Source organism: Ictalurus furcatus, chromosome 19 (assembly GCF_023375685.1).
Source record: "Ictalurus furcatus strain D&B chromosome 19, Billie_1.0, whole genome shotgun sequence".
NCBI lineage: Eukaryota > Metazoa > Chordata > Actinopteri > Siluriformes > Ictaluridae > Ictalurus > Ictalurus furcatus.
Genome location: NC_071273.1, coordinates 9,735,143 through 9,750,385, shown reverse-complemented (window position 1 = coordinate 9,750,385; position 15,243 = coordinate 9,735,143). Strand labels below are relative to the sequence as shown.

Sequence of the window (15,243 nt, the reverse complement as noted above, 5' to 3'; positions counted from 1 at the left end):
GTCAAGGGAAAAATAGCAACCTTAAGACATCCGCTTGAGCAACCCATCACTGAAACACTTTTTTATGCATGGCTGAGTTTCAGTGTATAGTTAGCATACTTATTTATTGCTACATATCAGGAAGCTCTGATGGGTTATGAGGGTTCCCTTTCTATCACGAACCTAGCCACTGCAGTGTGTGTGTATGTGTGTATGTGATAAACTAAACAATGACCATTAACAAGCTGCATTTTATTTCAGGCCTTCCTATTAGCATTAGGCCTCCACAGTAGGATGTGTCCTAAAAGACCTCAGATGCCTTGTGACTGATATCACGATTAAGAACTAGCACACACACGCGCACACACACACACACGTAGATGAGAAGACGAAAGAAAGAACACTTCCTCAAATGTATGCATGATGTGAACAGAGATTAAACTAGTTTATTATTTTCAAAGAGGGGAAAAAAATTACGCAACAAAAAAAAGCAAGTCTTTTTTTTTACACTATTGATTATTAAATTTGTACAACCATTCAGTCTGCATTACATAAAGAAATAATTCTACATCTTTGTTTCTTTCGTATTTTTGGTACTCTGAATTATACATACAAATAACAAATACAGGAACTTTTTTTTCACAATGCATATAACCTGGGCCAGAAGAAAGTTTTTAAGGTGAACAAAACAGGTGGTCGTGTGTAATAAGAATATGTGTGTGTGTGTGTGTGTGTGTGTGTGTGTGTGTGTGTGTGTGTGTGTGTTTGTCGTGAACATAAACCGATTGCCCAAGACCTATTACACATCCAGAAGAGTAGCTGGCAGTCAGAGGAACAGACCTGACTACACAAGCGTTAATGCATTACACACCATTCCATTACACAGAGAGCCCACATTCCTTTATTCTCACTTCTTTTCTTTCTGTCTCTGTCTCCTTCTTTACAAGGAAGAGCCACTACAATGTCCCGCTTCGGCATCTTGTCTTTCCTCCAGGTTTAAGTCGTACCCTTCTTGTCGTTAGCTGCCCGTGGACTCCCCCCCCCATCCTTGTTAGTCTTTTTCTCTCTTTTAAAAAGTCTTTAAATGTACTGTATTTCATACAATTTGTACAAATATATGCAGAGTCTGTCTCCTCTGTGTTTTTCACACATCGTGGAGTTCTTATCTCTCGTTGAAGAAAACCAAAGGGAAGGATGATGAGTTGAGATGGAGGGATGAATCAAAAGATGGATGGATGGATGGAAGGAGAACAGAGTTTAAACCTTTCTGCTTCACTTCTGGGTGTCTGTACGATGAGAGAAGGAACCTGTACACGAATAATGGTGGTGACGTTATAAGTTTAACAATGTAAGCACGCTGTCAGAGGCTCCAAGAATGGAGGATGAAGAAAGTCTCACTCTCTCACTTTCTTTTTCTCTCACTTTCAGTCTCATGTTGGTGAGAAGTAGGGACGTACAAAAGTTTTACAGGGCTCATAGCAGTCATCTGTGGGCCAGGAGAGAGCAGGTTTTAGGGGTTAAGGGTCAAAGGTTGAGGAGTTGTGGTTGAGGCTGAGGTCACGGTCAGGGTTGGAAGTAGCCTAACCCCTAACCCATAGCGGTCACCATACTGGAAGGGTGGTGGGGAGCAAAGGGCAAGCTGGAGGAAGGGTGCATCGGAGTGGGCGTGGTCAGCATGTGGCCCGAGTGTGAGAAGGGCGGGAATGAGGTCATGTGCCGTGAAAGGGCGGCCGGGCTGAAGGAACTGCTCTTCTCCATCAGGCTCTTGGAGAAGTCGTCCATGCTGTCCTGCGACTTTTTGCTCTTCTTGGACTTGCTGGACATCTTCCTGTTGCGGGTCTGGATGCCTTCCTTCTTCATAGTGAGTGGTCGGTTGATCTGTGGCGGAGAGAGAAAAGTTTCGGGGATTTGTTAACACTGCGTAACCAAAGATATCAAAGGTATTAAATGGTTAAAAAAAAAACAATTCAGACTATCAGAGCTTTTTTAAAATATTAAAAGACACATTTGCATTAAAAGAGCATTGTTAATGGTTTGACCCACAATTCATACTAGCAAACAACAAATCGTGTGTATCTACAGGTTTGTGGTCTGCCCAGTATGTCCCAATAACAAATGGTAGCAGCCCAAATGTATACAGTTTTATACATATAACTTACACAGTTACTTTTCAGGAACTGAAATTGGGAGACATCAGACAAACTGCTCCATGTGATCATTCATTTGTGCCAATCACTGGTGGATTTGCTGCTTTACTGTTTGAACTAATTCTCATTCAATCGAGAACATCACACTTAAAATGTCGCTTGCTGCTGATGTTTGAATTGAATGTCCCAAACCTACGTAAAACATGAATGGCTACCTTTATCACTTGACAGTGTGAACGCCAGATCAATCTGCAGCATGTGAGTGGAAACAATTTATGAAAGCATTTAAATGCAGACAATTTCCTAACGAATATGAGATGTATAGGTGAGAAAGGTCTATAGTGGTCTTTGAGGAAAGGACGTTAGGACTGCTAGTTAGTTTCAGTTCATTTGAACAGCAGCAGAGGAACCATCAGTGTCTAAATGGTTGGGTTTTGATTTCACAGATATCAAAAACTGCAGCTTTTATTTAAAAAAAAAAATACATAAAAGTCATAAAAGGTTTCCTTTTAGTTACAGAGGTTAAGATTATGGTTAGAGTAGGTGTAGCACATCATTAATAATTATGCTAACGGAAGGTCCTTACAAGGATAGTAAGAAAAACGTGTGTGTGTGTGTGTTTGTGTGTGTGTGTGTCAGGTCATATCGGCACCAGGCTGGAATTAGCTGTTGATTCCTTGACACCAGGCACAGCTGATGCCAGGCTTGCCAAGGAGAGAAACCCCAGACTCTGGCTCGGCAAACGCGGGCACAGTGGCACTGCCACGACACCTCACTCTCCTGCCAGCCAGCATCACCATCACACAATTGCACTCCTTAGCCTTTAGCTCTCTCTCTCTTTCTCTCTCCCTCTTTCTCACTTGCTCTGTTACTGTCTCTTTCGCACCCTCATTCTCTCTTTTTATCATCCTCATAAGCTCTGTCTTAGCCTCCTTCACCTCGCTTCATCAGTGTATGCACTTGGAGCAGTGCCACAATGTTTAGAGCTACATTTGGACAGAACTGCTTTTTTGTCCTTCTCTATTCAGGCTAAGGTAATGAAGAGTACACCTACAGCTAGATGCTTATACCATTGTGTGTAATCACCGTAGTGGATTCTGTGTGCACGATATCATTGAAAAGATGTGAAAGATGTTTTTGAGATATGTAAGAATATGGTCCAGACTGGCTTTTATGGCCTTCTCTGGTAATTCAGTGCTCACTAGGTCAGTGGTGGGGAGTCGGCTCTCTGTTTACTGACTGCTTTACTCACACTACAATGAAGGAGCAGAGTCACACACACAACTGTGGTTTCCCTTAGATGTTTGTGTCAGTCGTGCAGAGCAAAGCGTTACAGACAACAGACACCAAAGTTTGTCAGACTGATGCTTGATGTAAGTATTTCTGTGTTAAATATCCTTGACCGTCACAATAAACACATACACACTGTGGTTACCATACATACTCTAACCACTGTGCTAAGACCACCCTCCATACTCTACTCCAAAAAGATTCAGGGTGACCACAAGCTCAGTGTGAGACGCTTCAGTACAAAGCCAGTGTGACACACACACACACGCACATACACACACACGCACACACACAGACACACACACACACACACCAGTGCAAGGTTTCATTCTCTCATAGAGTTTCAGTGTGCCTTTGATAGAGGTTAAGGTTAAGAGAAGAGAAACAGAAGGTTCAGCGAAATTTCGGATTTGTTTCAAGACCCAAATAAAACTCATTTTGCAAATTCACTGGGTAACTAGGTCACATCAGATGATTCTATCCAGTGCAGAAATATTCGTTTCTGTTGGTTGACCTAAGCTTTGGCTGATAAGAGTCATCCAAAAACAATTACGAGTGCAATAATAGAGTTTAATAAAGGCTACTGCAACAAACTATGACCTGTCATTCTAATAATAGAAATAAAAAGTATAATAATCATTACAGTAATAATAATAATAATCATCATCATCATCATCATTTTCCTCATGTATTTATTCTACTTGATTGCTGGACTGGGAATAGCGGGATTTGTTTGTGTGTGTGTGTGTGTGTGTGTGTGTGTGTGTGTGTTGAACAATTTTTCACGCAGTCTTGTTATTAAAGTCAGAAATTTTCAACTCACGGACAGTAATTTAGGAAAGAAAGATCAGCTCAGATCAGACACTTACGTTGTGCAGTTTAAAGTACAGGCCGCAGGCATTGCACACCGGGTCACCGTTGGCGTTTCTCCTCCACAGCGTCGTCGTGGTCGTTTGACAGTTTGCGCAGGAGGTTCCCGCTCGCCGTGCAGCAGACTGCAAGAGTCAGAGAAACAGAGGGATCAGTCATAGTGACCTGTGCTGACACACCTCGGCCGTTCATACCCATAGTGTACCAACCATACATGACCATATATTAACCTTCTACACTATATCTTCTAATCTTTCTCATCCAATGGCTGACGGACAGCTTTTTCTGTGATGTAGAATGACGTTGAAGGAATAATGTGCCAAAGAAGCTTCTAACAGCCATCCCTTGACTGTGCTAAAAATATATTCCCTCAAATGCAAATATTTATAAAAGGGCAAAAAAGTGTAGGCTTAAATGGCAACCATTAAGGCTGATGAAATTTTCCTGTTAAACGGAGAAGTTAGCATTAAGAGCGGGCAAGATGACGCTCCTGTCTCGTATTTAAAACAATCACGCTGACAGTTTATTCAATTAGAGCCAGCGTAAATTTCATTGCCGTCACTCTGCATTGCCCACAAATAGTTTTTTCCATGGGCAACACACTCAAAGATGGATTTATATTCATGTCGCATGTTTTCTTGCTTCTCCACATCCCAGAATCTTGCTCTTTCTGTTTTTCTTCAGGCCAACTGTATACATAACTTCATCTTCTTAATATGTACCATCTGTTCTTGTCTTCTGCTTCATTTTGCACGATTCAGTTTGTTAAAAAAAAAAAAAAAAAAAAAAAGTTCATTGAAGATGATCATAAATAAGTAAAGTTAAATCATTGACGGAATTAAGTGTTGTAATCATAAACACATTAACATTTGTACAAATACACACAAAAAAAGCAGCTGGACTACAAATATATTGAAAAACCTACAGATGGGTTTATTAGCTGTTCTTTTAAATGAGCAGTGAGGCGGAAAAAAATATGTAAAGGTAGCAGGGAAACCCTTCACTACTCTGTTGATCATCGGTAGAAAGGAATCATAGTAGTATACCCCAACACTTGCTCTCTTTTTATCCCCATTCTGTCTCTCTCTCTCTCATGCACACGCTCCCTCTTTCTCCCATACGCCCCCCTCACAGTGCACCCCCCCCCCTTCTGAGGAGTCGTGGTGACTCTTGCCCCCTCCGCCTGCCTTTATGTTTAGGCTGGGGACTTTATCAGCAGTGCTCAGATATCCGGCAGCCTTTTCCTGGGAAGTCAGCTTTTTACATTAGAGAGAGAGAGAGAGAGAGAGAGAGAGAGAAAGACAGAGAGAGCTGCCAAAATAGAGCTGCCCTCTGACAGTTTCCCCTGTCTTGAATGAGGTATATCTAAATCTAGAAAGACAGTCTGCATGCAGGGCATTCACCTTTAAACGTCTTTAATGTTGTCACATTTTAACGCCTAGCTCTATTTTAGCTGACATTAAGTACGACACAGCTATATTTTACTTCAGTAAACTATTAATTGGTCTCTTCTAGCCAAGAAACAAGAAACCGTGGTCCATTTCTTCCTTAAATCTATGTAGGCCTATATGTTAGAGGTGTACATTACTAGCGATTCTGTCTTGCATAATCATTGAGACTGTGCACCAAATCCCAGCCGCCATTTTTGTGCGTGTGTGTGTGTGTTCAAAACCTTCAGGTGTAATTTGTTTCATGATCTTTGAGGAACCCTGAGGACATTAGTATGCATTTGACAGCAGGCATGTGCTAGAAGAACTTTCATTCCAAAAATTAAACATAACTCAGACCACAGAGGGAAAAGACGCCCATGCTGGTTTAGAAATGCATGAGACAATTATGTTTGTTACTACTGAAATGCATCATGATGTTAGAACTACTTAAAGCGTAACAACCTATACTGCGCTGTGTACAGATTGCACTTGATGTACAGTATGTTTATATTAACTAACTGGCAAACTAACAAGCGTTTTCGCCACATCAATACTGATGAGTAATTTTGAGTAATAATGAGCAACGGTGACGTCAAGTCGCTTTCCGGCTGAAATCAAGCTATAACGGTTTTAGTTGCAGCGCCTGCGTGATGATATGTTCCAGAATGTAGTGACGTAAGAGAACAGCGTTCCATACGCTACATCGGCGTTTTTCGTCTTTCACGGAAATGCCCGATTTCACAGCGTAAAAGATGTTGGTGCTCTCTGTAAATTTAAATAAATAAATAAATAAATAAGTGTGAGTATTCCGATCACATGCTTTCAGTGAAGCATCTGTAGGCCTGCAGAGTGTATCTGGCATATTTATTGAATAAAACATTTTTATTTTATAATAAAGCCTATAATAAGAATAAGACTTTCTGCTCATTGTCTAAAAAAATCATATTTAATACGTTTTTGTATTAAATTGTGGGAGAAGCTGTTCCGAGTTTCCACTTTCCTCTAACGCGTTCACACCCGCAAACTTTATATCATGTATTTGGGATTTGTCAATATCTACTGATATTTTAAGCTAAATAGGAGCATGTGTGGTCTTATAAACAGTTTATACGGAAATTGTAAAAAATAATTTTAAAAAAAGAATAAATAGTATAACAATTATATCAATTAACATTTAATACATGAACAGGAGGTGCAATTTATTCGACTATTTTACTGTTAAATTAGCAGGAACGGTCAAGTGTAGCTATGATCTACTGACGTGTACGGAATACTACACTCGTGCATTAGCTATAGTGGACATGTCTAAAATGTAAATACTGTCCGTCACAGTCCCGTGATTCCGTGATACAAAGTGTACGGGTGTTTGATTAGACTTAATTAGATTGAAATGCGGGCTTTGTTTTTTTTTTTTTTTTTGTTAGGCCTACACTGACACGGATAAAAATTTTAAACATGTGTCAAAGGTTGTTATAATAATATTATAAGTATATAATAATAATAATAATAATAATAATTATTATTATTATTATTATTATTATTATTATTATTATTATTATTATTTTGTTTAAAATAAATTTACCTAAAATTATTTTAGCTCAAATCCTTGTAAATTCCCAGTTCATGCGTCCACTTGGGTACTTGAGATAGGGATTAAGGGGAAAGGCGTACCAGTCTCCGCTTGGGCTTGATAAGAGGTCGGTTCTGCCCGTTCATCTTGTGGTAAAGTCCGCACGCGTTACACAGGTAGTGGCCTGTTCCGTCCCGCCGCCAGAGAGGAGTTGAAGTGGCTCCGCAGTTCACGCATTCCCGGCCCTCTGCACGCACAAAACATGCACATTTGTAAACCACATGCACATGAAGCACTGACTAAAGTACAAACACATAGAAGTGACTATGGCTCAAAATATATGCAAGTATCGCCTAAATGATAAAATAAATATGGCAAATTAAAGCGCACACAAACATGTGCAGAGATGCGTGATACTCCACTCACAAGCAAACTAAATTCGCTTTTTAAAGTCGCATTTTAAAACAACACTACAGATAAACATAGTAAATATATATATATATATATATATATATATATATATATATATATATATATATATATATATATATAAAGACCTATATACAGTATAACATTGCTTTGCTTTGCTTAAAAATATAGCATAGTCAAATGCGCCCGACATGCAATAGTATAATTTAAAATTAACAAACACGACAACAGCAACAAAAAGAACAAGAAGAAGAAGAACAGCAGCAGCAACAACAACAACAACAACAACAACAACAACAATAATAATAATAATAATAATAATAATAATATATTTTGAAGTGCACATCGTGCAAGATCTGAGTAGAGCTTTTTCAATAGGTGATGTAACGGATACAGGTCTTGTCAAATCCATCATAATGTAGAGGATAAACACGAGGATGATATTTTGGAAATATAACTCCGCTTATTCGGAATACGGATTAAAGGTGTGCATTATTATGGGTAGGCCTATATTACGGGTCATGAGTATATTTCATTTCCTATCAAACAATCTCCCGGTCCGTCAGGCCATAATAAAGCTAGGGAACTAGGGATAGAATAAGGCACAATAATAATAATAATAATAATAATAATAATAATAATAATAATAATAATAAATCCAGAATTTTAATGTTCTGATTTGCATTGGGTTCATTTAGACTCCATGTGTAACTTGCTGTTTGTTTGTGTGTGTGTGTGTGTGTGTGTGTGTGTGTGTGTGTGTGTGTGTGTGTGTGAGAGAGAGAGAGAGAGAGAGAGAGAGAGAGAGAGAGAGTGCGCGTGCGAGCGCGCGTAATTAAAACAGTGCAGGCCTCTTTTCCCCCAGTTTGAGTGACAGTCGGAGCGCGCGCGCATGCTCGGTGTCACGCCGCTGCACTAGGCTCTGGTCCATACACAAAGAGGAAAAAAATACAGTGCCGAATACAAACTCGGTATATCATTTAGTGCTGCTGCAGCTTTCGGTCAGAGCCACATACAGGATAAACTTTCGGTTTAAAAAAAAAAAAAAAAAAAGATTTATGTCTTTACTTTTGCAACCCGTCCTATAGCCTATAGTCAAAAGAACTTGCTTACACTGTTATGTACAGCCTTATAATAAACCGTAACAGTTAAAAACGATTCGAACCATTTAATCTATTGCAAAAATTAAAAGAAATGTATTACGTGGGCGTCTCAATCTGCACTGTAATATCGCCTTGTGTTGCGTAAAGCTTGTACCGGGTTTGTGGGCTGCAGCTTGACCACAAAATGAAACATTTCAGGTTTAAGTATGTACACACATGTACACATAGCAGGTGAGTGATATCAACAAACTATAAAGTATCTTATTATCGCCTTTAATGTAGCAAACCGACTTACACATACCACAACAAACTGGTAATATTCACATTTTCACCCGAGATAGCCTAGCATAAATCTAACCTAGACCGGTTTAATTAGCGACCTGTTATTTCGAATTTAACATCGTCACGTTCACATATCGCGGGAACACACGGCACGTAAAAATATCGCGAGGTTTATTTACGCTAAGCTAAAGCTCTAATTGGAAGAGTTGCGTTAGTTAGTTTAGTTCACAAATGCTAGCTTAGTAAACAGACTGCATGAGGTGAGTATAGTCATTTTCAGCAGCGTCAAAATGTGTCAACCGTCTAACATTTTTTACATTGCTACTTGACGTATTTTTAATGAATGACTTAATTAATTAATCAATCAATTAATTGACGAAGCACTGTGGCTAACGAATTGTGCTGATAAGTGGTAACGTGGAAGAAATAACTGCAGACCATTACTGTTCAACACTGGAAACAAATATATATTTATGATAAATAGCCTAAGGGTAAATAAAATATGTTTCCTGATATCCACAGCATAATATTAGGCTATAAGGTTTGTTTTTGGTTAATCTGGTTGTCTTAAATGCTATTTTTAAGCCCAACTAGTAGGCTATGCTAACACAGTGTAAAAATAAACGTTTTAAAAAATAATAAATAAATAAAATGATGAGTAAAATAGGATGAGTCATTTTTTGACAGCGGTATTTTGCTAGTAAAACCGGTTTGGTTGCTGGTGACTCTGTGACCTTTCCCCCCCCCCCCACTAATTTCCCTCCGTGTTTGGATAGAGATTCATGCAGCAGCATCCGGCCTCTCCATCAGAGTTTCAGCGCTAAAATAAACAGCGCAGCAGGCTGAATGTAAGTGGATTAACTTAAACACATAAAACACTGCGGAGACCGGGATCAGAAGAGATGAAAAAAAAAAAAAACTGCAAACACCAGGACAAAAAAAAACGGACTAGTCGGAACAAATTGGCCAATGTTTAATTATCCCGCATGGTGGACTTAATTCGGCTTTATCACTGGACAACAATAGATATAGTCTAATGTAGGCCTTTAATCATAAAGGAAGCGAAAGCAAGCCAGATGGTTACAAACAAATCTGTGTCCAAATTTATTTACTTCTACTACCTCTTATTATTTAAATAATTTTACCTTTTAAACCACCCTATTTGTATTAGTTTATAGTCATCAATGATTATATTGAGAATATCCTTCTAATATTCCAGCATTATGGTTCCCTAATGATGTTGGTTTGCTTGACATGGATAATACAAGACCAACACACAAGCAGGTAATTGCGGATTGTAGGGGGGGGGGGAACAGATTGTGGCCTTTCCTATGATTTGAGGAAACAGCATAGTGAAGTCCCCAGTGTTAAATTAACACTTCTCATATAAGGCCAGTTGGACACAAATTAACACTGCAGGTTTCATTTAAACACTGTAAGAGTTATTTCAACCTTGTGGATTTTTGCTGTGAGGCCCTGGCACTGGCAGACATTTTCAGGCCCTGACCCCGGGAGGCTGTTTGTGAGGAAAATTAGTAAAATTATAACAAATATAAAGGCCATGGTGAAATGCTTTGCCTATGTTGTGGTTAAGTTGAATCAAAATGGGTAATAAAGCGCACGCCTACCTGAACAGGACCTTGTTTTTGGTCTCGTTTTGGAACCATAACTAGAGGAGGACCCACCTAGCAGGCTGCTGGGTGGGAAGAGCCCCGGCCCGTAATCGGACACATAGGGAGGGTAAGTGGCGATGGGGTGATGCGCGGCAGAGGAGGATGATGCCACTGTGCCTGCTCCGATGGCCATGCCACGGGCGTGGGCTGCATCCAGCTTCATGCCCTCGGGCAGCTGGTACTTGATGCACTCTTTGTCTTCGGGCCGCAGTGAAGAACCAGAGGACTGCGAGGACACAGCTGGGTCTGGGGAAACATCTTTTGGAGGAGTGGGAGGGAACGTGAAGAGGTGAGGGCTGGCATGGCCAGCCGACAGTGAAGAGGAGGAAGAGGAAGAAGAGGAGGAGGACGAGGGCGGAGGAGGGTAGACAGACAGAGGCCCCGGGGAGCCGTGGTGCAGCGGTGCTTTGGGAAAAGGGGGGCCCAGGTTCCAGGGTGAGGCCCCGTGGTGTGATCCGATCCCTTTACTGCTCTCCAGCCATGGCAGAGAGCCGTGCAGTAGTGACGGGCGACACACCTGACTACCTGAAAAAGCACATACAAACACATAGGCCTGTTAACAAAAAAGTCACCAACGTCACCGCTTTTCTTCTTCTTTTTTTGTTTAAATCAAAACACTCAGTTTCAAGCCGTTTCAAACCACATGACAAAAAACAGGCAGTGGCATCACTAATAGACTGTCAGGTTTTAAAACCACATTGAAAACCACGAGAAAAATAAAACATTAGGAAATCTGTACCAGCTAAATAACAAATATTGTGTGGGTAATTATACAACTTCTGAAAAAATTGAGTGCAATTTTCATCACAGTGTTTGAGATTTTTTAAAAATACAAAGTATAGCCCGACTGACAATATAGCATCAATCTTAAACTGATCCAAAGGAGAATAATTGTAAATTAAAGCAAAATTATATACTGCCAAAACCTATAGTATCAAATTTACTACAGCATTTCGTTTGAAGTAAAATTCTAAGTAAAATTGAGTTATTATTATTATTATTATTATTATTATTATTATTAATAATAATAATAATAATAACAATAATAATAATAATAATAATAATGATAAAAATATAATAATAACAATAATAATAATAATATAATAATAACAATAATAATGATAATTTTGGCGCATTTGAATTGAACTGTATCTAAATGAAAAACAATGCGGGTGATAATTCAGTACCAGGATTATGGTGTATGTATTGTGGTGTATGTATTGTGGTGTATGTTGCACTACATTTGCAGATCTAGTCTCATATCTCTGCGATGCTGAAAGAAACTAATTTCGGTTGTTTTACGTGTAGGAAAAAAAAAAAAAGAACTTAAACGATACTGCAGGATGAAAGTGCGCTTGGGCCTGAAGGATTCACAATAAACACCTAATGCATATGTCATTAGCTCTCATTATCGAGGCCGTCGATACCCAACACTCCTCCCTCAGTATCTGCCTCAAGTGCGGGGAAAATCTGAAAGTACTGAGATGTCTGAAAGAGACGAGCTTCAAAAGAGAAACAAAGTAAGGCCTTTTCCTGCATGCACACGGCTCACGATGTAACGGCAATAAATTAACCCCAGTAACAACAAGAACATTATTTCTCCGCCCAGAGAATCTTTCATGTAGCTATCTGAAATGTGTTGGGTTATTTGTAAGGCATCAACTCACTTTAAATAATAATAATAATAATAATAATAATAATAATAATAATAATAATAATAATAATAATTAGCTTATTTAAATTTAACGACGCATTATTGTCAAGTTAGCAAATTATCTACAGCGGACACTTCTGTCACTTCAAATAAGAAGGATAAATAAATAGGCTTTGTAGAAATAAGAATTGAATCTAAATTCAAAACGCCGATTGTGCAGCGTGTATTATTTTTTCTTACATGAAAAGCCCGCGAATGAAGAAAACAGTACATTTGAGTTAGAGTCTCAAATACGAGCTGACAGCAGAACACTAGAAAGATGTGAAACTAGTGGCACACCACTCGAGAGAAAAACACTTGTAGCAGATTTGTTCCCTTTTTTAAAAGAATTTATTAATGCAGTAAAGAAACGCTTGTTTGTTTTTTTTTGTTTGTTTGTTTGTTTTTTACTGTTAATCTTATATTACAGTCTACTTAGTAATTTAGTTACAAAATGCAAACAAGCAGCAATAATAATAATAAGAAGAAGAAACTCAAAGTGTTGAGTTAAATTGAATTCCGCCTGCACATCCTGCAGTGTTGAGTTAATAAAGCTGAATTAGATATTTAAACATTAATAATAAAATTCAGTTCAAGCAATAGGTGACAGTTTAAACAGTGTAAGGACTAATTGAGCACTGTATAGGTGTTGTATAGGTGCTGTGTGTGTGCTTGTTGAATGCGTGTTCGTTTGAAATGTGTTTGTGCTACAGTACTATAAAAGGCATCAGATGCTCACCGTGTGGCGGAGGGTACCTCTGCACGGCCCGGTTCCCGTAGTACGGGTGGCCGCTCTGTCCGTCGATGTTGAAGAGCACGTCCATGTCCTCGAGCGGATACTGCGGCTCCATGTACGAGTGGCCGAGTCCGGGGTGGTGCGGCTCCGCGTGCTGCCCGTTCAGCACCGGGTGAGGATGATGGTGAGGGTGGTGGCCTATCCAGCGGGTCTGCTCCGCGCTCACTTCCATCGTTTCGTTTTTAGCAAACGTTCATATACACGCGGGCGGAAATAATACACACACGACGAAAGTAAAAGACAACAAGTAATATTTATGAAAGTCCCAAATTCCGACTCTGATTAATCCAGACGTTTCTTCAGAAGTAACTTCCGAGGATCACCTGCAACTGAAGAAAAAAAAAACTTTTACCTTGCCGTCCGGGTTGTTCTTGTTTTTTGTATCATTGGGTTAAAAAAAAAAAATGTCCGTTCTTCAGCCACTGACTGCTTCAATAAATACGTTCGACTAATAAAATGTCACATGGGATTTACAAACACACATAAAAAATGCAAAGAGCGCCCTCTGATAGCGATTTGTATACAAATAATAAATAAGTCCAGTGTTGTCCGAGTCCTGCTCCTACGGGTTTTTACGGTTTTTCTACTCCGTGACGGCGCACGCGGACTCAACAGGTCGGGTTGCTGTGGAGAGTGTCAGTGCGCGCGGACTCCACCGAAACTTTTAACGCACTGATCAAAATCTCTGTTTATGCACAGCGGTAAAACCTTCTAACCCAACCCCCCCTCCCTCCCCCTACTGACTACCTCTTCCCTCCCTCCCTCCGTCCGTCCCACCTCCCTCTATTTGCTCCCTGCCTCTCCGTCTAAACCTAGCACCGTCTCAGCGTTGCTCTCTCTCTCTCTCTCTCTCTCTCTCTCTCTCTCTTCCTTTTTTTTTTTTTTTTTTTTTTTTACAGTGAAGGCATTCTTTTAGGATGGCGCCAGGCAGCTCAATGCTCGCAGACAGCTTGTGGCGCGACGCAACTTAAGGAGGGTCTTTCTCTCTCTCTCTCTCTCTCTCTCTCTCGCTCAGTGTCATCGGTAGGGGAGGGGCCACACTGCTCGGACTAATTGAATAAAGTGGAGGCCATGCAGGGAAAGATGACCAGGAGCTTTGGAACTCTTCCTCTTTGCCTGTGCACGCACATACACACTCCCATTCACAACACATTTGGACACTTCATTCACACACACACACACACACACACACACACAATCCTTCTCTGTCACTATATTATACATCAGTTTCATATATATATAGGCGTAGTTATTCACACATTCAAGCAAAAATGCGCAGAATTAAAATAAAAAACATAATATGTAGCTTAACTACAATGTAAATGTACAATCTTTACAAAATTTCAAAAAGTCAGAAATTCCCCTGGAAGTAAGGCGTATATGTAAGATATAGCAAGGAAAAAAATATAACGCGTTGTTACCTTGTTCATATGTAGCCTACTTAAACAGATTATTATTATTATTATTATTATTATTATTATACCCTTGTTCGCAGCTAACTACTGAATTGTCTTCTTAATACATACAGCATTAGGTATTAGGTCTGTATAAATAAATGTACTACAAACTGTTAAATAAATACGGATTAATTTAGTGTTTTTATGTAATCTATTAAAGTAGCCTCCTAACCTCCAGTCTTCCTGTGACCTCGTTCATATGTGTGTGTGTGTGTGTGTGTGTGTCAGAGCTTGTTAACAGTGGCAGCTGTTCTCTTAAAACTACGTGACAGTGCGTCCTCTCGCGGTGGCATGCGCGAGATTTCTTTTACACTTTCATTAAGGCTCACATCCTGTGCTTGTTCAAAATGGGGTTTAGACGTTTTCGCCATGCAACACTTCCTTTGTCCCCTACCTGATGCACTCTCCTTAATTCTGGAGGAAAACAGAGGCTTTTCTTGTGCGTATAAAGCTTTACAAAATCCAGACTGAATCTCCGTCTTGACCCTTAGTGGCACATGACGTTGTGAGACTTTACTCATTTA

General features: G+C 39.7%; 1 protein-coding gene across 2 annotated transcripts in view; it reads right to left on the bottom strand.

The window, feature by feature from the left end:
• Positions 1-400: 400 nt before the first annotated feature.
• Positions 401-15,243, bottom strand: part of gata3 (GATA binding protein 3) — a 19,831-nt gene continuing 4,988 nt past the window's right edge. The window contains exons 2-6 of one of the 2 annotated variants that reach the window (XM_053650797.1): positions 13,206-13,591; positions 10,729-11,298; positions 7,388-7,533; positions 4,286-4,411; positions 401-1,857 (exon numbers count right to left, since the gene is read on the bottom strand). In XM_053650797.1, coding sequence (XP_053506772.1) covers positions 1,567-1,857; positions 4,286-4,411; positions 7,388-7,533; positions 10,729-11,298; positions 13,206-13,434 — 1,362 coding nt within the window. In that variant the 5' untranslated portion in view covers positions 13,435-13,591 and the 3' untranslated portion in view covers positions 401-1,566. Of the gene's footprint in view, positions 1,858-4,285; positions 4,412-7,387; positions 7,534-10,728; positions 11,299-13,205; positions 13,988-15,243 lie in introns of those variants that run through there. The other variant, XM_053650798.1, reaches the window with a different exon arrangement.